Consider the following 27,950-nt stretch of genomic DNA (forward strand, 5'->3'; position numbering starts at 1 on the left):
TAAATATTCTAGATACAAGTCCTTAATCAATTACATGGCCTGCAGTATTTTCTTGCATTCTAGGAATTCTTTTTTCACTTTGCTGATAGCATCCTTTGATTCAGAAGTTGATTTTGATGAAACCCAATTATCTGTTTCTTTTATGGCTTAATGTTTTTGCTATCCTATCTAAACATCCATTGCCAAATCCGAAGTCATGGTATTTGCATCTGTATTTTATTCTAAGAGTGTTGGTTTCTTTACTCTTACACTTTTAGGTTTTTAGTCCATTTTGAATAAATAAAATCTTTCAAATTTCTTTTTTAGTTTATGCACATAAATTTTATTCTTCCTTTGTTAAATTTATTTTTAAATATTTTGTTTGTTTTTAGAGAGAGAGTGCGCACATGCATGTGACTGAGGGGTTGGGGAGTGGTGAGCAGGAGAGAGAATCCCAAGCAGGGATATAATGCAGGGCTTGATCTCTTGACCTTGAGATCATGACCTAAGCTGAAATCAAGAGTTGGATGCTTAACTGACTGTGCCACCCAGGCACCCCAGTATTTTATTCTTTTGATGCTATTTTACATGGAATTGCTTTCTTAATTTCATTTTTTTAATAATAAATTTATTTTTTATTGGTGTTCAATTTGCCAACATACAGAATAACACCCAGTGCTCCTCCCGTCATGTGCCCCCCTCAGTGCCCGTCACCCATTCACCCCCACCCCCCGCCCTCCTTCCCTTAATTTCATTTTTGGATTGGTCATTTTTAGTGTACAGAAATGGTTTTTTAAAATTTTAATTTCAATTTTTTTTTTTGAGATTTTATGTATTCATGAGAGAAACAGAGAGAGGCAGAGACATAGGCAGAGGGAGAAGCAGGCTCCCTGTGGGGAGACTGATATGTGGGACTTGATCCTAGGACCCCGGGATCATGACCTGAGCCAAAGGGAGATGCTTAACTGACTGAGCTACCCAGGTGTCCCTATTTTTTTTATTTTTAAAGATTTTATTTTAGTTTAGTTTAAAGATATATTTACTAGGCGCGGAGGGAGAGAAGCAGACTCCCCACTGAGTGAGGAGTTGACAGAGGGCTTGATCCTCCTGACTCTGAGATTACGACCTGAGCCAAAAACAAAATATTGGATGCTTAACCAGCTGAGCCACCCAGGCACTCCAAGATTTTATTTTTAAGTAATTGCTACATCCAGTGGGGGATGAACTTAGAACCCTGAGGTTAGGAGTCATGTGCTCTTTTTACTGAGCCAGCCAGTCACCCCCATATTCTATTGCTTCTTGAGTAGTTTTAGTAGTTTGTGGTATTCTTTGAACTTATCCATTTGGTTTAAATTATCTAATTAGTTGGCATACAGTTGTTCTTAGTATTCTTTTTTTTTTTTTTCTTAGTATTCTTACATAATATTTTATTTCTGTAGTGTAAGTGGTTCTGTCCCTTTTCATTTCTCATTTTAGTAATTTGAGTTCTCTTTTTTCTTTGTTAGTCAAGCTACAGGTTTTTAAAAAATTTTTATTTTATTATTTATGATAGTCACACAGAGAGAGAGAGAGAGAGGGAGAGGCAGAGACACAGGCAGAGGGAGAAGCAGGCTCCATGCACCGACCTGGGATTCGATCCCAGGTCTCCAGGATCGCGCCCTGGGCCAAAGGCAGGCGCCAAACTGCTGCACCACCCAGGGATCCCCCTCCCCTTTATTTTTTAAATTTTTGTCAAGCTACAGGTTTATCAATTTTGTTGATCTCAGAGAACTAGCTTTTGAATTTTTTTCTTCTGTATCTTTTCCATCCTCTATTTCATTAATTTCCACTCCAATCTTTATTATTTCCTTCCTCTTGCTTACATTGCTTAGTTTGCTTTTTCTTTCCCATGTGTATTAAGACTTTTAAAAAAAATTATTTATTCATGAGAGACAGAGGAGGGACATAGGCAGAGGGAATAGCAGACTCCTGATGCAGGACTCGATCCCAGAACCTCAGGATCATGCCCTGAGCTAAAGGCAGCCGCTCAACCACTGAGCCCCTTCAGGCGTCCGGATCTAGTCTTTTATAATGTTGTTCTAACCTTTGTGGGTTTTTTTTTTTTTTTTTTAACCTTTTTTTGTTGGATCTTTTGCCTACATTGAAAAGGTTTTTTAATCCATTTTGTAATTCATGCTAATGGATACACATATACCCTTAGGAAATTTAACAAAGAAGAAAAAAGAGGGATGGGTAATTTTTTGAGGGTTAGGGTGGGGGAAAGGATAGCCCAGATCTGTTGTATACAAAAAGGGAAAAGCCAGTGAAGACTGAAACATTAAAAATATGTAAGAGCTAAAAATTGATGACACAAGGTCCTGTGGTGGCTGAAGGATAATCATGAGCCTAGGTCAGTAAGGTTTGCCTGGGAAGGAAGAAATGATGAATAACTAAAAGGAAAATAGGGTGGGGTAAGAGCTGTGTTTGATGTTGGTGGGGAGGAAAGCCATTCTCAAAAGATTCTAGGTTATTTGTTGGCTGAGGATAGGTTCTGAAGAGAAGGAAATAAAGAGATTTATTTTTCCAGGTTGAGGTTGGAATAACCAATTTGTAAAGTCAGTGTTCATTGACTCACTCAGTTTATGTCAGAGACAAAGAATACTTTTGGTGTTCAAGAGTCCATAAGATAACTTCACAAGGGTACAGTTGCTAGAGATTTGGTGGCTGAAGCTGAAGATTAAGAACTTTTGTTCTGTGGTTTAGTTAGGAACAACCCCCTCCCTCTCCCACATCAGTTTTTCCCAATAGAGATAAGGAATATATCAACCATATGTTATTAAGCTTTGTATATACTGTTATCTCTTTTTATAGATGGAGAAACTGAGGATCAGAGAGATAAATAACTTTTGGTCTAAGGTTGTATAGCTAAGAAGTGGCAGTCAGAATTTGAACCAAGACACTCTGGATCCAGACACAGTGGTTTTTTGTTATTTGTTTTTTTAACCACTATGCTATGCTTATTTGATAACCTTTTCATGAGACTTGTGGCAGATTTCTTGCAAATAACTATGTGCTTACAGCAATTTTCACTTCTTAATTCATCAAGTCCCCACTACTCAGCAGATACTGTGCTAGGAGCTAAAGCTTCAAACCCTGAGCTGTATTCCCCTTAAGGAGTCCCTGAAAGTGCTACTTTTTCATTCTCCCCGCCCCCCCCCCCCGATTTTACATGTTCAATTTTATGTATTTATTGTATTTTTTTTCTTTTTTATATTTATTGTATTTTAAGCAGGTTCCAGGAACCTAATGTGGGGTTTGAACTCATGACCCCTGAGATCTAGAGTTGCATATTCTACTGACTGAGCCAGCTAGGCACCCCTCATATTAAGTTTTAATATAAAGATGCTATATATCACCAGTTAAATAAATTTGCAAAAAAATTAACCAAAAGAAAATGCATTCTATCCTGTGGCTTTTACCCTCTGAGGCCCATATATTCCTCAAAGTGAAGGCATATAGTTTGGCAAGAAAAGAAGATAAATTTTATATCTTCTAATCTCTGTAGATTTGATTTTTAAAAAACTTATTTAAATATTTTGAAATGTACAAAACTAGAGAAACTAAACCTCAGTATATTCAACTTAGATAATTATCAGCTCATGGCCAATCTTGTACCATTTATACCTCTACCCACCCTTGTCCTACGCCCAGATATTTTGTAGATATTCTATCATTTCAACTGTAAATGTAGTTGAGGAGTGGGGACTTCTGTGTATGTTTGTGTATATGTATGTGTGTATGAATATGTACATATATTAACACTGTAATTTTAATTTCACACTTAAAATTTTAGTATTTATTTTTTATTTTTTTATTTTTTTAAAGATTTTATTTATTTATTCATGGGAGACGCAGGGGGAGAGAGGCAGAGACACAGGCAGAGGGAGAAGCAGGCTCCATGCGGGGAGCCCGATGTGGGACTAGATTCCGGGTCTCCAGGATCATGCCCTGGGCTGAAGGCAGCGCTAAACCACTGAGCCATCTGGGCTGCCCAGTATTTATTTTTAATATCAAATATATAATGAGTGTTCATTTTGACTGTCTTAGAACTTTTTAATTTTTAAAAAAGATTTTATTTATTTAAGAATGTTTTATTTTAGAGGGGTGGGGAAGGGACAGAGGGAGAGAGAGAATCCCGCAGCAGGTTCCCCCACTGAATGTGGATCCCACAGGGCTGGATCTTAGGACCCCAAGGTCATGACTTGAGCTGAAATTAAGAGTTGGCTGCTTAGCCAACTGAGCCACCCAGCCCCTGTCTTACAACTTTTAAAAACCTTTGTTTCAGTTAGTATCCCGGTGAGGTCCATATATTTTGATTGGTTGATGGGGGTTTTTAGGCCTCTTTTATTCTATAGGTTTTCCACCTGTCTCTTGTATTATTTTGCAATATGTATGTTATGTGTGTGGGTATCTGTGTGTGTATGTATATTTTTAAGTCTTTATTTTTTAAAGTAGTTTTAGGTTTACAACCAAATAGAGGAGGTACAGAGATTTCTCATTAGTTCTGCCCCCACACATGCGTAGCTTTCCCTATTATCAATATCACTCATGAGAATGGTATTTTTTTCTTTATTTGACACATTATAATCACTTAGAGTCCTTGTTTTTGTTTTTTTAAAAATATTTTATTTATTCATGAGAGGCACAGAAAGAGGGAGAGACAGAGACCTAGGCAGAGGGAGAAGCAGGCTCCATTCAGGGATCCCAATGTGGGACTTGATCCCTGGGCTCCAGTATCATGCCCTGGGCTGAAGGCAGGTGCCAAACCGCTAAGCCAGCCAGGTGTCCCTCAGAGTCCTTGTTTTACCTTAAGGTTCACTTTTGGTGTTATGTATTCTATAATGCATAGACAAAAGTATAATGACATAGTCATCATTATATCAAAGTATTTTCACTGCCCCAAAAATCCTCTGTCTATTCATATCTTCTTCCCATTCCTGGCAACCACTTATGTTTATACTGTTTTCATAGTTTTGCACATTTGTAATCATTCACTATATAGCCTTTTCAGATTGGCTCTTTCACTCAGTATGTGTTTCGCCATGTCTTTTATAGCTTAATTGCTCATGCCTTTTTTCTTTTTTTTTTAAAGATTTATTTATTTGAGAGAGAGAGCACACATAGCAGGGGGGGGAGGGTAGAGGGAGAGAATCTCAGGTAGACTCCCTGCTGAGCACAGAGTCCAAATTGGGGCTGAATCTCATGACCCTGAGATCACAACCTGAGCCAAATTAAGAGTTGGCCACTTAACTGAATGAGCCACCCAGGCACCCCTAGTTCATATATTTTTAGTGGTGAATAGTCCATTGTCTGGATGTGTAACAGTTTATTCATTTACTTACTTGCTTCCAGTTTTGGTGATTAAGAATAAAGCTGCCATAAACATCTTTATGCAGGTTTTTGTGTAGGCATGTTTTCACTTCCTTTGGGAATGCAATTGCTAGATCATATGGTAAGAATATATTTAGTTTTGTAAAAAACTGACAAACTGTCTTTTGTATCATTTTGCATTCCCACCAACAGTATATGAGTCCCTATTGCCTCACATCTTGCCCAGTTTTGGGCGTTATCAGTATTCTGAATTTGAACCATTCTTATAGGTATATAGTAGTGTCTTGTTGTCTTGGTTTGCATTTCCCTAATCACATATGATGTGGAGCATCTTTATGCTTATTTGCCATCTATATATGGTCTTTGATGAGGTGTTTGTTAAGGTCTCTGGCCCATTATTTAATTGGGATGTTTGTTTTCTTACTGGTTTTTGTTTTCTTATTGTTATGAGTTCTTTGTATATTTTGGATTAGTTTACCAGATATGTCTTTTATAATGATTTTTCTCCCAGTCTGGCTTGTCTTTTAATTTTTTAATATACTCTTTAATAGAGTGTGAGATTTTAATTTTTTAAAATTAACTAATTAATTTGAGAGTGAATGAGTATATGAATGAGAGGAAGAGGGAATGAGGACCTGAAGTAGACTCTGCACTGAGCACAGAGCCCAACATGGGACTCTATCACATAACTGCAAGATCATAACCTGAGCTGAAACCAAGAGTTGGATGCCCAAACAGCTGAGCCCCAGGTACCCCAAGATTTAAATTTTAATAAAATCCAGCTTATCAATTATCATTATTTTAAGTTTTATTTATTTAAGTAATCCATAACCCATGACCCTGAGGTCAAGAGTCACATGGTCTTCTAACTGAGCCAGCTAGGTGCCCCTCAATTATTTCTTTCATGGATTGTGTTTTTAGTATTGTATCTAAAAAGACATCACTATACCCATTGGTTTTCTCCTATGTTACCTTCTAGGAGTTTTATAATTTTGTGTTTTACATTTACATGTTTGATTTATTTTGAGTTGATTTTTATGGAGGGTTTTAGGTCTGTGTCTAGATTCACGTTTGGTTTTTGTTTTTTTCATATGGATGTCCATTTGTTCCAACATCATTTGCTGTAGTATTGTATTTGAGGCATTGAATCACCTTTACTCCTTTGTCAAAGATCAGTTGGATCTATTTCTGGGCTCTTTCTTCCTTTCCATTGATCTCTTTCTCTATTCTTCCACCAGTACCACACTGTCTTGATTACTGTAGCTTTTATAGGAAGTCTTGAAGTTAGGTAGTGTCAGCTTTCCAAGTTGTTCTTCTCTTTCAAGGTTATGTTGGATGTTCTGGGTCTTTTGCCTTCCATGTAAACTTTATTGATAATCACAAAAATAACCTGCTGGGATTTTTCTTAGGATTGCATTACATTGATAGATGAAGTTGGGAAAAACTGGTAACTTTTAAAAAAATTTTTAATTCCCATATAATTAACATACAGTGTTATATTAATTTCAGGTATACAAATTAGTGATTCAGCAGTTTTGTATATCACCCAGCGCTCATCACAAGTGTACTCCTTAATCCCCCTCACCTGTTACACCCATTCCCCTGATCCTCCCCCAGCCATCAGTTTGTTCTCAATAGTTCAGAGTCTGTTTCTTGGTTTCTCTCTCTCTCTTCTTTCCCTTTCCCCTTTCCTCATTGTTTTGTTTCTTAAATTCCACACAAGTGAAGTCATACAGCATTTGTCTTTCTCCAACTGACTTATTTCAGTGAGCATTATACTTTCTAGTTCCATCCATGTTGTTGCAAATGATCAGATTTCATTGTTTTTTATGACTGAACAATCCAACTGATATTTTGATAATATTGAGTCCTCTTATTTGTGAACATGGAATATCTCCATATCCATGATATCCAGTATCTCTCCATTTATTTAGTTCTTCTTGGATTTTATCAGTTTTTAGTTTTCTCATAGAGATCTTGTACATATTAGATTTATACTTAAATATTTCCTTGTTTTGGGGTGCTGATGTAAATGATATTGTATTTATGGAAAGAAGTGGTGAGAGGGGACATCCTTGCCTTTTACCTGATCTTAGTGAGAAAGTTTTGTTTCTCACCACTAAGTATGTTACTTGTAGATTTTTTTGTACTAAGGCTTTTCAAATTGAGGAAGTTCCCCTCTGTTTATGGTTGAGAGTTGTTACTAGGAATGAATGTTGGATTTTGTCAGATGCTTTTTTTTTTTTCCATTTAGTGATATAATCATGTGATTTTTCTTTTTTCAGTCTGTTGATGTGATAGATTACATTAATTGATTTTTATTTTTATTTTTTTATTATTATTTTTTTTCATTAATTGATTTTTAAATGTTGAGCCAGCCTTCCATACCTGGAATAAGTTTGTTTGCTTGTGGTGTGGAATTCTTTTTATACATTGTTGGATTTGGTTTGCTAATATTCTGTTGAGGATTTTTGCATCTGTGTTCATGAGGTTTATTTGTCAGTAGTTTTATTTTTTTTTAAATTTTTTATTTATTCATGATAGACATAGAAAGAGAGAGAGAGAGGCAGAGACACAGGCAGAGGGGGAGAAGCAGGCTCCATTCAGGGAGCCCGACGTGGGTCCCGACCCCGGGACTCCAGGATCGCACCTTGGGCCAAAGGCAGGCGCTAAACCTCTGAGCCACCCAGGGATCCCCAGTAGTTTTCTTTTATAATAGCTATGTGGTTTTGTTGTTAGGGTATTGCTGGCCTCAAAGAATGAGTTAGGAAGTATGTCCTCTGCAAGAAATTGTGGAGGACTGGTATAATTTCTTCCATGAGTGTTTGGTAGAAATCATCACGAAACTCATCTGGACCTGGTGCTTTCTGTTTGGAAGGTTATTAATTATTGATTCAATTTCTTTAATAAATAAACCTTATCAGATAATCTATCCTGTGTGAGTTTTGGTAGATTGTGTCTTTCTGTTAAGAAACAGATTCTAAACTATTGAGAACAAACTAAACTGATGGTTGGGGGAGGAGCGGGGGAATGGGTGTAACAGGTGATGGGGATTAAGGCATACACTTAATGGGTCTAGGAATGGGTCCATTTCATTTAGGTTATCATATTGTGGGCATAGAATTAGTTCATAGTATTCTTATCCTTTTAATATTCAAGGGATAGTGATGTCCTCTTTTTCATTTCTGATGCTAGTAATTTGTCTCCTTTTAGTTAGCCTGGCCAGAGGCTAACTTATTTATTTATTTATTTTAAAATATTTTATCCATTACATTTTATCCATTCATAAAGAGACATCTTATTCATAAGAGACACAGAGAGAGAGAGAGGCAGAGACACAGGCAGAGGGAGAAGCAGGCTCCATGCAGGGAGTCCGATGTGGGACTTCCAGGATCATGCCCTGGGCTGAAGGTGATGCTAAACCGCCGAGCCACCCAGGCTGCCCGAGGCTAATTTATTTTTAGTTAGGCTGATTTTTATTGATCTTTTCCAAGAACCAGCTTTTGGCTTTGTTGATTTTTCTCTATTGATTTCACATTTTCAGTTTCATTGATTTCTGTTCTAATTTTTATTATTCCTTTTCTTCTGCTTGCTTTGCATTTAATTTGTTCTTTTTCTAGTTTCCTAAGGTGGAAACTTAGATGATTGGTTTTAGCTCTTTCTTTTCTAATGTATGTATTCAGAGCTATCTATAACTTTACCTTTAAGCACTGCTTTCACTTCATCTCATAAATTTTGATAAGTTGTGTCTTCATGTAGTTCAAAATTTAAAATTTCTCTTGAGATTTCTTCCTTGATCCACATTTTAATTACAGGTGTGTTGTTTAATCTCTATGTATTTGGGGGTTTTCCAGTTATTATTTTTTTTCAAAGAAACTGTGGTGGTTTGTTATGTAGAGTTTTTACACAGTCTGGATTTTGCCATTGTTTGACAGTGCTATAATTTTTTGCTGTTCCTCTGATAGCTGTAATTCCTTTAAATTGGAAGTTAGAGGTAGATGCTTGATTAGATTTAGATTTGATGTTTTTGATAGGGCCTTGTACTTCCTTAAGGGAGTTAATTAAGTCTGGTTGGTTTTGTATTTTGGTGGCCATAAATGATCATTGCCTAGATTCATTAAATCATCAGAGATTATTGTACTTTTGACTTTTAGTATTAATTACTCTTGACCTTCTTCTGACTTACAGTATTTCATTCTTCTGTTTTTTTTTTTTTTTTCTTGTATTCTTGGTTACTCTTTCACAATTTCCTTTGTATGCTGTTGTTTTTCTGTATGTACCTTAAATATTTTATTTTCCTTGAGATTCTGATTTGGGTACCCAGTAGTACTTTGTACATTCTGTAGGTCTGTAGGTCTTTTTGTTTTGTTTTAGAAGCTACCACTTCTACTCTGATTCCTTAGAGTTCTCAGCATAGTACTTTTATTCTAAGCTTCAGAACCATATATCCAGGATGTGTCCTGGGTCTACTGTGTTTCTTCTCTAGGCTTCTCAGTCATCATATTCTTCTGGTTTTCCTTCTACTTCAGTGGCTGCTGCTGATCTGTCTCCTTATCCAACTCTCCTTGAAAGGCAGTACAAATTAAGATTTAAGAGTTCTGGTTCTGGTGTCAGACTATTTGGGTTTATACACTGTCCTGACTATTAGATGTTTCCTTGGGCCAGTTACTTTCCTATGCTTCAACTCATCTGTAAAAGGTGACTAATAATAATCCCTTCCTCATTGGGTTTTATGAAGACTTAGAGAATTAATATATCTAAAATATTTAGAACATTCAGCAGCTATTATTTGCTATTATGACTATTATTCCTCATTCTACTGACCTCAGATATAGTTATTTTCCATATTTTGTTCTTGCTCTTCCTCCTCTTACATTCCCATGTCATCCATTCCCACAGTTTTTTTTTTTAATGAAGCAGCTTTTATTTATTTATTTTTTAATATTTTATTTATTTATTTGAGAGAAAGCACAAGCATGAGGAAGGGCAAAGGGAGAGGGAGAAGCAGGCTCCCCACTGAGCAGGGAGCCTGATGTGGAGATTGATCTCAGGACCCCAAGATCATGGACTGAGCCACCCAGATGTCCCAATTCCCACATTTTTTTTTTTAATTTAATTAATTCATTCATTCATGTGAGACACACAGAGAGAGAGAGGCAGGGACATGGGCAGAGGGAGAAGCAGGCTCCATGCAGGAAGCCTGATGTGGGATTTGATCCCAGGATCCCGGGATCACGACCTGAGCCACCCAGGTGTCCCTCCCACAGTTTTATTAAATACTGTCTCTATGCCAGTTAATTCCAAGTGTTTGTCCTTTAGTCTCATAGGTTTAAACTCTATGGAATCTAGAATACCTCAGCTGATCATTTGGGGAATCCTGAAGGTGAAACAATGACTCAGATCTGTGCTGAGTTGAGATTTGAGATGTGAGGGCTGGACCTTTATACGAGGGTTGGACCTTTATACCATCCAGATCAGTTTCATATATGGGTCTGCATGGAAAATGGTGTGACCTTGGGTAGGGCAGCTCTTTTCAGTTGATGTCCCATAGATGAGGGCTGACTGCGCTCCCAGCAGCTCTAATAGTAAGTTCTTTGTTCCTATTAAGGATCCAGGTGTCATATTACAACATCCACTACACTGCCATTTCCCCCATCTCCAGAATGACTTGGTCATCTACCTTGTTGTTCAGTGACTTAGGAGTAGTTTTTCATTTCTTCTTCCTCTCTCCTTGATTCTTTTTTTTATTCATGATAGACATAGAGAGAGAGAGAGAGAGAGGCAGAGACACAGGAGGAGGGAGAAGCAGGCTCCATGCCAGGAGCCCGACACGGGACTCGATCCCGGGACTTCAGGATCGCGCTCTGGGCCAAAGGCAGGCGTTAAACTGCTGAGCCACCCAGGGATCCCTCTCTCCTTGATTCTATTGAAACATTTTCTGCCTTCAAAATATCTATCTCAAACATTCTTTTCTTCTTAAAAAGTCCTATCAATGACACCTTTCTCTTTCCTCTTCCCTGACCTCACAAGTGCTCTCTTTACCTCCACTTTTGTCCCTTGCCAAGCTCTGCTACATAGCAAACAGTCCTCATGTCAGATCTGGCCACTCTTCTGTCACACTTGAAAGGCTTCTTCTTATACTTAGGATAAAATGTCAATTCTTTGCTCTGGTCTGACAGATCTGACTCTTGCCTCTGTCTCTAACCTTCATCAGCTGTGCTTCAGTCACATTGGTTTCCTCTCATTTCATAGAAAAAGCCAACCTGTTTCCCATCTCAGGACTTTAGCTCTTCCTTCAATCTAAAGTGACAGTAATCTTTCTTTTACGTCCTTAGGTCTTAGCTTAAATATCACCTCCTCAAACTCCACAGAGAGACAAAGAAGATTCTTGACATCCTTCTTCCTTTCCTTACCCCGTTTTATGTTCTTGTTTGTTTCCTTTAGAACACTTACTACATTTCTTTAAAGTTTTAATTTAAATTCCAGTTATTTAATATACAGTGTAATATTAGTTTCAGGTATACAATTTAGTGACTCAGCACTTCCTGTATCAGCTGATGCTCATCACAAGTGCCTTCCTTAATCACCATTACCTATTTGTAATCTGTCTGTCCCACTTCCTCCCTCCTAACCATCATTTTGTTTTCTATAGTTAGGAGTTTGTTTCTTTTTTCTTTTCTCCTTTCTCTTCTACTGAGAGAGAGAAAAGAGAGAGAGAGAGAGAGACTGTATACTCTTGGGTCTTGGGGTGGGGTAGGACACAGAAGGAAGAAGAGAATCCCAAGTATGTTCTCTACTCAGGGTGGAGCCTGCCTTGGGGATTGATCTCATGCCTGAGATCACCATTTGAGCCGAAATCAAGAGCTGAGCACTCAACCAGCTGAGCTTCCCATATGTCCCAAGAGTTTGTTTCTTGGTTTACCTCTTTCTCTCTTTTCCTCCCACTTTGTTCCTTTCTTTTGTTTCTTAAATTCCACCTATGAGTGAAATCATACGGTATTTGTCACTCTCATAACTTATTTTGCTTGGCATAATACAATATTCTGTAGCTCCATCTGTGTTGTTGCAAATAGTAAGATTTTATTCTTTTTTTATGGCTGAATAATATTCTCTGTCTCTCATATATACACACACACATATATACATTTACATATATGTGTGTGTGTGTGTGTTTACACGTACCATCTCTCCTTCATCCATTCAGTCGATGGGCTCTTTCCCATAATTTGGCTGTTGTTGGTGATGTTGTTATAAACATCAAGGTAGGGACGGCTGGGTGGCTCAGTGGTTGAGTGTCTGTCTGCCTTTGGCTCAGGGCATGGTCCTGGAGTCCTGGGATCGAGTCCTGCATTGGGCTCCCTGCATGGATCCTGCTTCTCCTTCCTCTCTTCCTCTGCCTACATCTCTGCCTCTCTCTCTGTCTCTGGTGAATAAATAAATAAAATCTATAAAAAAAACAAAAAACAAAAAACATCAGGGTACATGTGTCCCTTTGAATTAGTATTGTTTTTATTCTTTGGGTAAATACCCAGTAATGTGATTGCTGGATCATAGAGTAGTTCTATTTTTCACTCACTATTTTTTTTTCCACTATATTTTTAATGTTAGTAGTTTTCTGCTTGTTCAGTGTTCTCCCTCTAGGGTGTAAAGAAGCTCCATGTTGGCAGGAGCCATGTTTATTTCCTTCACCATTCTTAGCATCTAGCATAGCTGACATTTCACATACAGTGAACTCTCGGAATTTGTTGGATAAATGTATGAATGAAAATACTGAATTCTTCCTCAAAGTCTGAGGTATAGTGACTTCCTTCCTCTTGTCTTAGTAGTGCAACTTAACACAAACTGGGAAGCTGGGAATCAGCTTAATATACTTTTTTTTTTTTTTTCTCAGTTCTTTGCCCTGGTCTGTTCAGCCACCATGTTCTGTCAGTCTTAGTTTAAACTTTTATCTTTCATTTTGAAAAAACATTAATAATATCTTGCCGTATCTCACTCCCACCAAACACCATCGTAATTATTTTAGTCACATAATCGGTCTTTCTAAAAATGTAGTTATGACCATTCCTTTTTCTGCTTCAAAATTTAATTGTTCTTTATTGTCCATAGGATAAAAGTCTGGGTTTCCTAGCTTTGTGTACAGACCCCATCTGCCTTTTACCTTCCTTCCACTTTCCTTTTTAGCTTTTACACCACTGTGTTCCAATAGTGTTGGTCTACTTAGGATCTTTCCAAATAAACCTGCTCATCTGTGCCTCCTTGTCTTTGATATGTTCTTCCACCCTTCACCGTCTCCCTTCACTCCCCCAAACTGATATTTAGTCTTCAAAACTTTTCCCAAAGTTAATCTTATGTGCACCAGCTCAGGAATGGTATAAATTAGTACTGCATGTCAGTACACTATTATAATCCTTTATTTACCTGACATGCCTTTCTAACTGAACTCCTTGTCGTCACAGGGGTCAAATTACCTTGTGTGCCCATTTCTTAACACAGGATCTCACATATAGGAGATGCGTAGTAAATCTTTTCTAAATAAAATCTAGTATAACCCATTCATTTTATAGATGAGGAAAATGAGGCCTACAGAGGTAAGTGACTTGTCAGAGGCTGTCCATTAATTTGGTTAAAAGTAATCATTGGTAGTGTTATTTTTATATTATATATCCTCTACTTATTTATCTGTTTTGTCTTTTGTTGTTGTTTTGTTGAGTGTATGAACAAAGTTACTATGGATAAAACTATGGGCTCTGGAGTTGAATTAGTTTTGATTCCTGGTTCTGCCACATATTTTGACTTTGAACAAGTTACTGGAGGTAACTGGAGCTCTTTAAGCTCCAGTTTCCTCAGTTATAATAGTAATAGTATTACGGTATTGCTATAGTATTATAAAGAATAAGTCGGGATCCCTGGGTGGCGCAGCGGTTTAGCACCTGCCTTTGGCCCAGGGCGCGATCCTGGAGACCCGGGATCGAATCCCGCGTCGGGCTCCCGGTGCATGGAGCCTGCTTCTCCCTCTGCCTATGTCTCTGCCTCTCTCTCTCTCTCTCTGACTATCATAAATAAATAAAAATTAAAAAAAAAAAAAAGAATAAGTGAAGTAATCTGAGTAAAGGGTTTAGAACAATGCTTCGCAGGGTGTAAGCAGTAAATGTAGTCATTGTTATTATTAGCATCTGTCATTGTTCATTGGCCACAATGCTTCCTGGAAAAGGCATGAGATTTAGTTATTACAAGCTGGTTTTGGTTCTCTTATAGGGAAGCTGACTGATAGAACAGCAAGCATTTTCCAAGGCAACCAAATGAAACTGAAGCTGGTCAATATTCAAAAAGCTAAAATCTCGACAGCTGCATTCACAAAAGCCTTCTGCCATCACAAAGTCATTGAGCTAGATGCTACTGCAGTGCACACTGACCTCCCAATTTCAGACATCCTAAGCGGACTCTGCAGCAATAGTTGGATCCAGCAAAACCTTCGGTGTCTCCTGTTGGACTCGACAAGTATCCCTCAAGATTCAAGACTCCTATTTGGTCAGCTCACTGGTCTTCGCGTTTTAAGTGTTTTCAATGTTTGTTTTCATAGTGAAGACCTGGCTAATGTTTCTCAGTTACCAAAACTGGAAAGCTTGGATATCTCCAATACTCTGGTGACTAACATTTCTGCACTCCTTACCTGTAAGGATCGACTCAAATCTCTGACTATGCACTATCTGAAATGCCTGACTATGACCAAACCACAAATTCTTGCAGTTATTAGAGAACTTAAATGTCTGCTTCACCTTGATATTTCTGATCACAGGCAACTCAAATCAGATCTAGCTTTTCATTTGCTGCAGCAAAAGGATATTCTGCCTAATATTGTGTCGCTGGATATTTCGGGGGGCAATTACATCACTGATGGAGCTGTAGAACTGTTTATACAACAACGGCCTGCAATGCAGTTTGTGGGACTATTGGCTACGGATGCTGGTTATTCTGACTTCTTTACTGCAAAGCAAGGCTTGAGGGTTTGTTTTTTATTTGAAATAAGTTTGTTTCCTTTGTTCAGAATGTTGTTAGGCTTTTATTGTATATCAGAATCTATGCTAGGTATTAGAGTTACAGAGACAGATAAAATTCCTTAAGGAGCTTAACAGTAATTTTTATGTAGCTACCATGTGGTCGGTTCTGGAATTATGACCTTAAACAAGATATGGTCCAGGCCTCCAGGGTCTTCTAGGCTAGTTTGGTATGATAAATATAGCCATTTATACATTCCCTCCTATGTACCAGATGCCACATTGTGCATGTTGTTTTCTTCTTTAATCCTCCCATTTCACAGATGAGGAAATGGAAACTCAGAGGTTAAACTGATTATTCATTATCATATAACTACCTATTAAATGGTAGAGCTAGGATTTATTTATTTATTAAAAAAATTTTTTTTGAGCTAATACTTGTATCCAGGTCTTTGTAACTCTAAAACTTACGCTCTTCACTTTTATATAATTAGTTAGGCAGGTGATCAACATTTTTGGTGAAGGTATGAGAGAAAACAATTTTGAAAAGAATCTTTAAAAAAAGTTTTAACAGGGCACCTGGGTGGCTCAGTCGGTTAGGTGTCTGACTCTTGATTTTGGCTCAGGTCATGATCTCAGGGTTGTGAGATCGAGCCCTGTGTGGGTTCCACATTCACTGGGAAGTCTGCTTGGGATTCTCCCTTTCCCTCTTTTGTCCCTCCCCCTGCTGGTATGTTCAAATTCTCTCTCTCTCTCTCTCTCTCTCCCTCTTCCTCTCAAATAAATAAATCTTAAAAAAAGAAAGAAAAAAGTTTTGAACATTGCCAGAATAAATTTATAGCTAATCATGCTATATATATTTTTTTAACTATGGAACACCTTACAAATTTGCATCTTATCCTCGCTTAGGGGCCATGCTGATCTTTTCTGTATTGTTTCAGTTTTAATATATGTACTACTGAAGTGAGCACTCTTGGTGCTGTTTTTAAAACAGCATATATTTAAGCATTTGTGTTCCAGAATATATTTTTTTAAGATTTTATTTATTTATTCATGAGAGACACACACACACACAGAGAGAGAGAGAGGCGCAGAGACACAGGCAGAGGGGGAAGCAGGCTCCATGCAGGGAACCCGACGAGGTGGGACTTGATCCCAGGTCTCCAGGACCACGCCCCGGGTTGACCACACCCCAGGTTGAAGGTGGTGCCAAACCGCTAAGCCGCTGGGGCTGTCTCAGAATGTTTCTTATTTAAAATAGTGCAGTGCTTGGGTGGCTCAGTCGGTTAAGTGTCTGCCTTTGGCTTAGGTCATGATCACAGAGTCCTTGGATGAAGCCCCGTGTCGGGCTCCCTGCTCATTGGGGAGCCTGCCTTTGCCTGCCGCTCTCCCTGCTTGTGCTTTCTCTTTCTCTGTCAAATAAAATCTTTAAAAACAAAACAAAACAGTGGTTCCCTACCTTGGTTGTACATTGTAATTATTTTGGAAGCTTTGAAATGTACTGATGCCTGTGTCTGATCTCCCACAGATTCTGATTTAACTGGTGTGGGACTTGATGTGGGCATCAAAATTTTGAAAGTTCCCATGTAATTCTAATTTGTAGCCAAGGTTCAGAACCACTGCTTTAAAATGCTTTATAATTATACAATAAGTAATTCTTTTTAGAATGAGAGAATAAAGTTATTTGCAATTATTAGTTGTTTTTATTTATTTATTTACTTACTTATTTAAGTAGGCTCTATGCCCAGCATGGGGTTTGAACTCACACCCCAAAGATCTAGAGTTGCACGTTCCACCGACTGAACCATCCAGGCACCCCTGTACTGGATTTTATTACCAATTTTCATCCGAATCCACTGGGAAATTGGATGCTTCTGCTTTTGTTTCTTGGCCAGGAATCACTTGATCCTGAAACTTTTGTGAGAAGACATGATGACAGTCAACCACACACACCACGATGGTGGAACAAAAGAGAGAGTTGTTTTCACGTTTTTGTTCTTTTGACTTGAAAATAGCAATTGTATTTTGAAGTCCTTTTATGTTTTTAAAAAAGATTTATTTTAGGAAGAGAGCATGTGAATGAGGGAAGGAGCAGAGGGAGAGAATATCCAAGCACACTTCCACTGAGCATGGAGCCTTAGCGTGGCTAGATCTCATGACACTTGAGATCAAGACCTGAGCTGAAATCAGGAATGTGACTCAACCAACTGAGCCACCCAGACGCCCCTGAAGTCCTTTTAAATTTCTGGCATGTCTAATGAAGGTGGAAGCCATATCATATCATTAGGCTTGTAATAGAGATAATGTGAACTTTCAGATGTTGAGAATTATTTACCAGGAATGTATACCTAGGCCTGTTTCAGATGAATAGCATTTAGTGTCACAATAATTAAAAGACTGCAGGAATTGGGGAAAAATTGTTTTTAGCATGTTAGAGTTCTTGGTATATGCAATAATATGGGACAAATGCTGGAATATTTTATTGCTGGATTATGCATATAGTTGAGATACTATCAAAGTGGGTGTGCTAAAAGAAAATGGGAAGCTATGTTTCAGTGACCTTATCTGGTATACGTGTAAATTTAGTTTACTTTGAAAATTTTAAATTATGCATTATATACAGTGTTTGATATTATTGGGATGGAGAGGAGAGACCACAATCTATCCAGTACTAAGAAACTCTAAAAGATCTTAAGCCAGCCTTATGTAGACTGTAAGGTATGGCAAATTAAAAAAATTTTTTTTAAAAATTTATTTATGATAGTCATAGAGAGAGAGAGGGAGAGAGAGGCAGAGACATAGGCAGAGGGAGAAGCAGGCTCCATGCACCGGGAGCCTGACGTGGGATTCGATCCCGGGTCTCCAGGATCGTGCCCTGGGCCAAAGGCAGGCGCCAAACCGCTGCGCCACCCAGGGGATCCCAGGTATGGCAAATTTAAAAGGTATGTTTCAGGAAACCTTTTATTTAGTGGAAATGTATGTTTCATATCAGATGCAGAGTATACCAAGTATCTTAGTTGTTTGATAAAAAATTTGCTCACATTTAATATGGATAAAATTAAATGTCAGCAAAGACCCTCAAATACAACAAATGTTATTTATTGCACCCCAAATTAGAATGGGTAACATGTACCTAATTCCTTGAAAGTAGGCATAAGGGGGAGGTGCCTGGCTGACTTAGTCGGTAGAGCATACAACTCTTGATCTTAGGATCATGAGTTCAAGCCCCATGTTGAGTGTGGAGCCTACTTAAAAAAATAAAAAACAGGCAAAAAGGGCACCCAGGATTAGTATCAAAAGCCATGCAATATCTTCATTAGGTAGGAAATCCTGTTGATCCACTGGTGGGGTGTGGCAAGAATCCTTTTTGAAGATTGTTTTGTAGTGGCATCTGCAGGAAGCCAAGGAGAAGAGAGGGTGAGGCAACAACTGTTTGGTCTTCTGCTTGGTTTTGTTGTGGCTTATTCATTGTCCCTTTTCAGCTCTTACATCTGATTGCAAAACTTTTTTAAAAATTTTTTTATTTTGTTTTGAGAGTGAGAGAGGAGAAAGAGAACACAAGTGAGCATGCACAAGTAGGGGGAGGGGCAGAGGGAGCTCCCTGCTCAGCAGGGAGTCTGCAGGACTTGATCCCAGTACCTTGGGATCATCACCTGAGTTGAAGGCAGACACTTAACCTACTGCGCCACCTAGGCACCATGATCATAAAACTTTAAAAAATTTTAGAATATATTCTTTAGATTATTATGTGTAGGTCCTTGGGCCATTAATCTATGTATAGTACTTAAAATTTGTTTTGAAAAAACTTTTAACTTGGTGGGTCGCTAATTTTAAACATTTTGACCACATTTATTTATTTATTTATTTATTTATTTATTTATTTGACCACATTTATTTTATCGTATCCTTTTTTTTTTTTTTAAGATTTTATTTATTCATGAGAGACAGAGAGAGAGAGAGAGAGAGAGGCAGAGGGAAGCAGGCTCCATGCAGGGAGCCTGACGTGGGACTCGATCCCGAGTCTCCAGGATCACGCCTGGGCTGAAGGCGGTGCTAAACCCCTGAGCCACCAGGGCTGCCCTATCGTATCCTTTTTATACACAGAATTTTTTTTTCTGAACCATTCCAGAGAGGTTGCATACATCATGTCCTTTTAGCCCTTAATGCTTGAGTTTTGTATTCCTAAGAGCAATGATATTCTCCTTAATGGCCAAGTTACAATGGTAACTTGTAGTTACCAAGTTTCAGGAAGTTTAACATTGATGTAGTGCTTTAAACAATTTTTTTTAAAAGATTCTATTTATTTATTCTTGAGAGACAGAGAGAGAGAGAGAGAGAGGCAGAGACACAGGCAGAGGGAGAAGGAGGCTCCATCCAGGGAGCCCAACGCGGGACCCGATCCCGGGTCTCTGGGATCACACCCTGGGCTGAAGGCGGTGCTAAACCACTGAGCCACCCAGACTGCCTGATGCAGTGCTTTAAATAATCTTACTATGCACATTTACAATGTTGATTAATCCCAGTAATGCGCTCTGTAAAATATTTTTCCTTTTAGTCCAGGGTCATTTTTGCATTTATTTTTCACATGCCTCTGTAATTTAATCTGGGAGAGTTACCTAGTCCATCCTGTCCTTTGTGACATTGATATTTTTTAAGATTATAGACTAGCTTTGTTTTGTTGACTTTTTTTTTTTAAGATTTTATTTATCATTTGAGACAGAGAAAGTGAGAGAGAGCACAGCAGGGGCAGAGGCAGATGGAGAGGGAGAAGCAGGCTCCCAGCTGAGCAGGGAGCCTGATGTGGGGCTCTGATCCTAGTATCTTGGAGTCCCGCATCGGGCTCCCTGCATGGAGCCTGCTTATCCCTCTGCCTTTGTCTCTGCCTCTCTCTCTCTCTCTCTCTGTCATGAATAAATAAAATCTTAAAAAAATAAATAAATAAAAAATAAAATAAAATAATACTTCCAAGTGTTCATCCTCACACCATTCTCCTTCGCCTTTCCCCATTCTGTTTTTTTATCTCTTTATCTCTTTTCCACAGTGAGAACTTGATTTTTAGCAGCATCAGCACATTTGCCTAATCCTACAGTACATATAAAAGAGTTTTCAGAATTGCTATACCTAACTACAGTGAAACACAGACCTGCTAAAAAAGAGTTGAAGATTCATTTGCTGTTCTCTTTTTTTTCTTCCTAGACTGAGGGTATAATCAAGGTACTAAGCAGATGGATGTATTCAGGTTCTCTTATTTCCTCTTATACAATAGGTAGTAGGCACTTTGCATTTATTACCTAACATTGTGTCTTGAAAATCACCCCATGTCAGTTCATGTTTCCACTTTTTTTTAAGAGATTTTTTTCTTAAGATTTTATTTATTTATTCATGAGAGAGAGAGAGAGGCAGAAACACAGGCAGAGGGAGAAGCAGGCTCCATGCAGGGAGCCCGATGTATCTCTATCCCAGGTCTCCAGGATCAGGCCCTGGGCTGAAGGCGGTGCTAAACCGCTGAGCCACCCGGGCTGCCCCCATTCTTTTTTTTAAGTAATTGCTACTCCTATCATAGGGCTCAAAATCAGGACCCGGAGATCAAGAGTCACACGTTCTACCAACTGAGCCAGCCTGGTGTCTTAATATTTCCATTCTTTTAAAAACTTTTTGAATGGCAAACTATATAATGTAAAATTTACCATCTTAATATAAAGTTATGATGGTAAGTATACAGTTCAGTGATATTAAGTACTTTCATAATGTTGTGCAGCCATCACCACCATCCATCTCCATAGCTCTTTTCATCTTGTAAAACTGAAATTATATATACACATTAAACTAACTCCTCATTCCTCTCTCTCTCCAGACCCTGGCAAACGCCATTCTACTTTCTGTTTCTATGATTTTGACTAAGTACTTCATATAAATGGAATCATAGAGTATTTGTCTTTTTGTGATTGGCTTATTTCACTTAGCATAATGTCCTCAAGGTTCATCCATGTTGTAACATATTGCAGAATTTCCTTCTCTTTTAAGATTGAATAATATATATATGTGTGTGTGTGCACATTTTTCCTTATCCAGTTATTGTCTTTGGATGCTTGAGTTGCTTCCATGTTGCTTTCAACTATTGTGGATAATGCTGCTATGAACCGGGTATTCAGATACCATTTTGAGACTCTGTTTTCAGTTCTTTTGGTATATACCCAGACTTAGAGTTGCTGGATCATATGGTAATTGTTGAAGAACTGCCACACAGTTTTCCACAGCAGCTGTACAATTTTATATTCCCACAGTGCATAAATATTCCAATTTCTCCACATCCTTGTCAACACTTGTTTTTTTCTTTTTAAGATTTTATATATTTATTTGGGCAACCCCCGTGGCTCGCGGTTTGGCGCCGCTTTTGGCCCAGGGTGTGATCCTGGAGACCCAGGATTAAGTCTCATGTTGGGCTCCCTGCCTGGAGCCTGCTTCTCCCTCTGCCTCTCTTTCTCTCTGTGTGTCTCTCACAAATAAATAGATAAAATCTTAAAAAAAAAAAAAAAAGATATTTATCTATTTATTTGACAGAGCACAAGCAGGGGGGAGTGGCAGGCAGAGGGAGAAAGAGAAGCAGCCCTCCTGGCTGAACAAGGAGCCCAATGTGGGGCTTAAACCCAGGACCCTGGGATCATGACCTGAGCCAAAGGCAGATGCTTCACTGACTGAGCCATGCAGGTGCCCCAACACTTGTTACTTTCTGTTTTTGTTTTTAAATGGTAATAATCCTAGTGAGGGTGAGGTGGTATCTCATTCAAGTTTTGATTTGCATTTCCCTACTGTCAGTGATTATTAAGCATGGTTTCATGAGCTTATTGACTATTTGTTTCTTTGGAGGTCTTACTCAACTCCTTTGCCCATTTTTGAGTAGGGTTGCTTGTTTTTTGTCGTTATGTATAGGAGTTTTCTCTATATTGTGAATATAGATACCTATTCGTGTATCCATCCCTTACCAGATATATGATTTGCTGATACTTTCCTCTTTCTGTGGGTTTCTTTTTTACTCTGTTGATGCACAAAATTAAAAATTTTTGGTCTGAGGTGCCTGGCTGGATCAGTTGGTAGAGCATATGACTCTTGATCTCAGGGTTGTGAGTTCAAGCCCCATGTTGAGTGTAGAGATTACTTTAAAAAAACATTTTTTTTTTTTTTAGGTCCAATATATAGATTTTTTTTTCTTTTGTTGCTTTGGTATCCTATCCAATAAATCATTGCCATGCCATTGTCATAAAGTTTCATGTTTCCTTCTAAGAGTTAAGTAGTTTTAGGTTTTATGTTTAGGTCTTTGATCCATTTGGAGTTAATTTTTTACATGGTGTAAAGTAAGGGCCCACAATTTTATTCTGCATGTGCATATCCAGTTTACTTAGCACAATTTCTTTAAAAAAAAAAAAAGACTGTACTTTCCTTGTTGAATGGTTATGAAACCCTTGTCAAAAATCATTTGACCACATATATGATCATATATGCAAGTGATTGTTTTGGGAGCTTTTTACTCTATTCTATTTCTCTATATGTCTGTCTTTATGCCAGTACCACACTGTTTTGATTACTGTAGCTTTATAGTTAAGTTTTGAAATTAGGAAGGTAAGTTATCCAGTTTTGTTCTTTTTCAAGATGGCTTTGTCTAGTTGGGGTTCCTTGGAACTCCGTATGAATTTAGGATGGGCTTTTCTGTTTCTGTAAAAAAAAAAATCTCTTTAGGAGTTTGGTAGGGATTATCTTGAATATGTAGATCATTTTGGGTAATATTGATATCTTAAGTCTTTGATCCACAAACATGTCTTTCCATTTATTTATGACTTTAATTTCTTTTTTTTCTTTTTTTTTTTTTTTTAAGATTTATTTATTCATGAAAGACACAGAGAAAGAGGCAGAGATGTAGGCAGAGGGAGAAGCAGGCTCCATGCAGGAAGCCCGATGTGGGACTTGATCTCAGGACTCTAGGATCTCGTCCTGAGCCAAAGGCAGAAGCTCAACTGCTGAGCCACCCACACGTCCCTGTGTCTTTCATTTCTTAATTAACTTTTTATCAGTGTTTTATAGTTTTCATTGTGTCTTTCACCTTCTGAGTTAATTCCTAAGTACTTTGTTATATTATTATAAATGGAATTGTTTTAATAATTTCCTTTGTAGATTATTCATTGTTATCATAGAAATATTGCTGATTTTTAAAAAAGATTTGAGAGAGTGAGAGTGAGTGGGGGAGGGGCAGAGAGAGGGACTCCACAAGCAGACTTCCTGTTGAGTGCAGAACCAGATGCAGGACTTGATTTCACAGCCTTGAGATCATGACCTGAGCTGAAACCAAGAGTTGCATACTCAACCTACTGAGCCACCTAGGTACGCCAAGATGTAGCTGATTTTTGTATGTTGGCTTTGTTTCCTGCAATTCTTAGTTCATTTATTAGTGCTCATGGTTTTTTGTGTGTGCGTGGAATCTTTAGGCTTTTCTGCATATAAGAGGATATTATCTACGAACAGAGATAATTTTACTTTTTCCTTTGCTATTTGGATGTCTTTTATTTCATTATCTTGCCTAATTGCTCTAGCTAGGAATTCCAGTACCATGTTCAGTAGAAGCCATGAAAGTGGGTAGCCTTGTCTTTTTTTTTTTTTTTTAAGATTTTATTTATTTATTCATGAGAGACCCACAGAGAGAAGCAGAGACATAGGCAGAGGGAGAAGCAGGCTCCCTTCAGGAAGCCCAGTGCGGGACTTGATCCCAGGAACCCGGGATCATGCCCTGACCAGAAGGCAGATGTTAAACTGCTGAGCCACCCAGGGGTAGCCTTGTCTTGTTCTTGATCTTAGAATAAATGTTTCCAGTCTTCTACCATTGAGTATGATGTTCGCTGTAGGTTTCTTTATACATGGCTTTTATTAAGTTGAGGTAGTTTCCTTCTACTTCTAGTGTTGAGTGTTTTCACCATGAGAGTTTTGTCAGATGCTTTTTCTGCATTAATTGAAATGATCATCTTTTTTCCCTTAGTTCTGTTAATGTGTATTACATCAATTAATTCCCATATGTTAAACCATTTTTGCATTCCAGGACTAAATTCCACTTGGCCATGCATATAATCCATTTAATATGCTGATGAATTTAGTTTGCCTATATTTTGTTGAATCTTGAACCTCTGCTCATGAAGTGTATTTATCTGTAGTTTTCTTGTAGTGTCTATCTAGCTTTGATATTAGGGTAATGCTGAACTCAGAATGAATTAGGAAGTGCTTTCAATTTTTGTTAAACATTGAGAAGAATTGATATTAATTGTTACTTAAATGTTTGGTAGAATCTATTAGCAAAACCATCAGATCTGGCTTTTCTGTAGAAAAGATCAGGAGATCTTTGATTACTGATCTAGCGTCCTTACTAAGTTATAGGTCTCTTGAAATTTTCTATTTTTTCTGGATTTAGTCTTATTAAGTCTTATGTTTCTAGAAATTTGTCCATTTCATCTAGGTCATTCAATTTATTGCAGCATAATTGTTCATAATACTCTTACGACTTTTGGGTAGGGAGTGGTAGGAATATCCCCACATTGATTTCAGATTTTAGTATTTTGAATCCTCTCTTTTTTTCTTAGTCCATCTGGTAGCTAATGGTTTGTGTTATTCAAAGAACCAACTTTTGGTTTTACTAATTTTGTTATTCCCAATTTCATTTATCTTTGCTTATAATCATTATGATTTCCTTCATTCTGCTACTTTTGGGTTTAATTTGTTCTTTTTCTTGTTTCTTAAGTTGTAAAGATAGTTGTTGATGTGAGATTTTTCTTTTCTTAATTTAAGCATCTATAGCTATAAATTTCCCCCTTAGCACTGCTTTCAGTGGGTCCTATAAGGTTTAGTATGTTGTATTTTTGTTTTCATTGTCTCTAAATATTTTCCAATTTCTCTGTGATTTTCTTCTTTGAGCTATTGGTTGTTTGAGAGTATATTACTTGGAGAACTGGGTGACGGGCACTATGGAGGGTACTTGATGGGATGAGCATAGGGTGTTATGCTGTATGTTGGCAAAATGAATTTAAATTTTAAAAAAGTATATTACCTAATTTCCATAAATTTATAAATTTTCTGGTTTTACCTCTATTCTAACTTCATCCTGTTTTCAGAAAAGACAACTTTGTATAGGTCTCTTTTAAAAAAATCTATTGAATCCTAATTTGTGGTCTGACGTATGGTCTATCCTGGAAAAGTCCCATGTGCACTTCAAAGAGTGTGGTTGCTAGTGTTGTTGGTAGAGTGTTTTCATATGTCTGTTAGACCTAGTTGGTTTATTGTGTTAGGGCCTGTTTCTTTACTTCTGTCTGGTTGTTCTATCCATTATTGAGTGGGTTGTTAAAGTCTCCATTATTGTAGAAATATCTATTTTTCCATTTAATTCTGTCAGTTTTTGTGTCATGTTTTAGTGGTCTGTCATTAGGCACATAGATGTTTGGGCTTATCATATCTTCTTGCTGTTGTACTGAACCTTTTATTAATATATAATGTCAGTTTGCTTCTTGTAACCTCTTTTGATTTAAAGTCTACTTTGTGTAAAGTACTATAGTCAGCCCTACTCTCTTTTGGTTATATTTGCATGGAATATCTTTTTCCATCCTTTCATTTTTCATGTTGCTGTGTCTTTGGTTCTAAAGTGGGTCTCTTATAGACAGTGTATAGTTGGATCATGTGTTTTTTTATTCATTCTTCCAATCTTTGTCTTTTGTAGCATTTAATCCATCTACATTTCAAGCAGTTAGTGATAAGGAAGGACTTAGTCATTTTGCTCTGTGGTTTCTATATGTTCTGCAGCTTTTTTGTTCCTCATTTCCTGTTTTTTTTGTTGTTTAGCTGATTTTTTTTTTATAACAAAATGTTTAACCCCCTTTCTCTTTTCCTTTTATGTATATTCTGTAACTATTTTCTTTTGGTTATCATGGAGTTACATTTAATATCCTAAAGTTAATTTGAATTTATATCAGCTTCACCTCAATAACATAAAAAACTGCTAATTTACATCTTTATCCCCACCCTTTTAGTCAATGATGTCCCCAAATTACATCATTATACAGTGTCTGCCCCAGAGTTTAAAATGGTAATTCCTTTTGATCCATTTGCCTATTAAATTATGTTGAAAATGGGGGCACCTTGGTGGCTTAGTCAATTAAGTATCTATCTTTGGCTCAGGTCATGATGTCTGGGTCCTGCAGTTGAGTCCCATGTTGGGCTCCCTGCTCAGCAGGGGAGTCTACTGCTCCCTCTACTTTTCCCCTCCTTCCTGCTCATGCTCTCTCTAAAATAAAAAGATAAAATTTATAAATTATGTAGAAAACAAAATTTGGAGTTACAAACCAAAATTTGGAGTTACAAACCCAAGTTACAAAACAGAATTTGGAGTTATAACCAAAGTTATAACAGTTTTTAGAGTAATATCTTTTAGAAAATGTATTAGTTTCTTGAATACTATAGAAAACAAAAAGAGTCACAAACAAGTTTTTGGGTTTGTTTTTTGTTTGTTTTTTTTGTTTTGTTTTTAAGTAATTTGTACACCCAACATGGGGCTTGAACCCACAACCCCAAGATCAAGAGTCACATACTCTGCCAACTGAACCATCCAGGGACTCCTACAAACCAGTTTTAATATATCTCTAGCTTTTTAAATTGCCCTTGTGTTTACCTTTATTGAGATCTTTATTGCTTCATATGATTTCTTCTTACTGTCTAGTGTTACTTTATTTTACACTGCAGAATTCCTTTGAGCATATCTTACAGGGCAGGTCTAGTGGTAATGAACTTCTTCAGCTTTTGTTTATCTGGGAATATCTTGATTTCTCCCTCACATTTGAAGGACAGTTTTGCTGGATATAGAATTCTTGATTGACAGGGTTTTTTTGTGTGTGTGTTTTGTTTGTTTGTTTGTTTGTTTCCTTTTAACAATTTGAACATATTGGCCCACTCTCTTCTGGCCTTCAAAGTTTCTGATGAGAAATCTGGAGATAATCTCATTGAGCACCCCTTGTGTGTGATTTGCTTCTCTCTCACTGCTTCCAAGATTTCCTCTCTCTTTAGCCTTCAAAAATTTGATTTTAGTGTGTTCTGGTGTGAGTCTTCTTGAGTTCATCTTACTTTGGAGCTCCTAGGATGCTTATATTCATGTCTTTCATCAAATTTGGAAGTTTTCAGCCATGTTGTTTTTTTAATATTCTTTTTGTCCTTTCTCGCCACCACTTTCTTCTGGGACTCCCACAATGTTTAGTTTGGTCTGCTTGTTGGTATTTCATAAGTTCTTGAAGCTCCATTCACTTCCTTAGGTCTTTTTGCTTTCTGTTCCTCTGATTCAATAATCTCCATTGTCCTGTCTTCAACTTGGTTGATTCTTCTGCCTGCTCAAATATGCCTTTGAGTCCCTCTAGTGAGTTTTGTATTTCAGTTATTGTACTTTTCCAGGATTTCTTTTCTTTTTCTGTTTGTTGGTTTTTCTCTTTTGTTCTACATCATTTCCTTGACTTTATATCTTCCTTTAGTTCTTTGAATATCTTTAAGAATCATGGTCTAGAAGTCTTTCCTAAAAGATCTTCCATCAGGTTTTTT

At 37.6% G+C, this 27,950-nt stretch overlaps 1 protein-coding gene and 1 non-coding gene across 7 annotated transcripts in view; one reads left to right on the forward strand and one right to left on the reverse strand.

Annotated features, from left to right (window-relative positions):
• The window catches only part of ZYG11A (zyg-11 family member A, cell cycle regulator), a 75,324-nt gene that overhangs the window by 16,761 nt on the left and 30,613 nt on the right, over window positions 1-27,950 (forward strand). For all 6 annotated transcript variants that reach the window (XM_077891785.1, XM_077891782.1, XM_077891786.1 and 3 more), the window contains exon 3: window positions 14,605-15,353. In XM_077891785.1, the coding sequence (XP_077747911.1) occupies window positions 14,605-15,353 (749 nt within the window). The remainder of the gene's footprint in view (window positions 1-14,604; window positions 15,354-27,950) is intronic.
• LOC144311683 (U6 spliceosomal RNA) lies at window positions 16,209-16,315 on the reverse strand. The gene has a single exon (XR_013377263.1). It is a non-coding gene; the product is annotated as a U6 spliceosomal RNA (small nuclear RNA).

Source organism: Canis aureus, chromosome 3, assembly GCF_053574225.1.
Source record: "Canis aureus isolate CA01 chromosome 3, VMU_Caureus_v.1.0, whole genome shotgun sequence".
Lineage (NCBI taxonomy): Eukaryota > Metazoa > Chordata > Mammalia > Carnivora > Canidae > Canis > Canis aureus.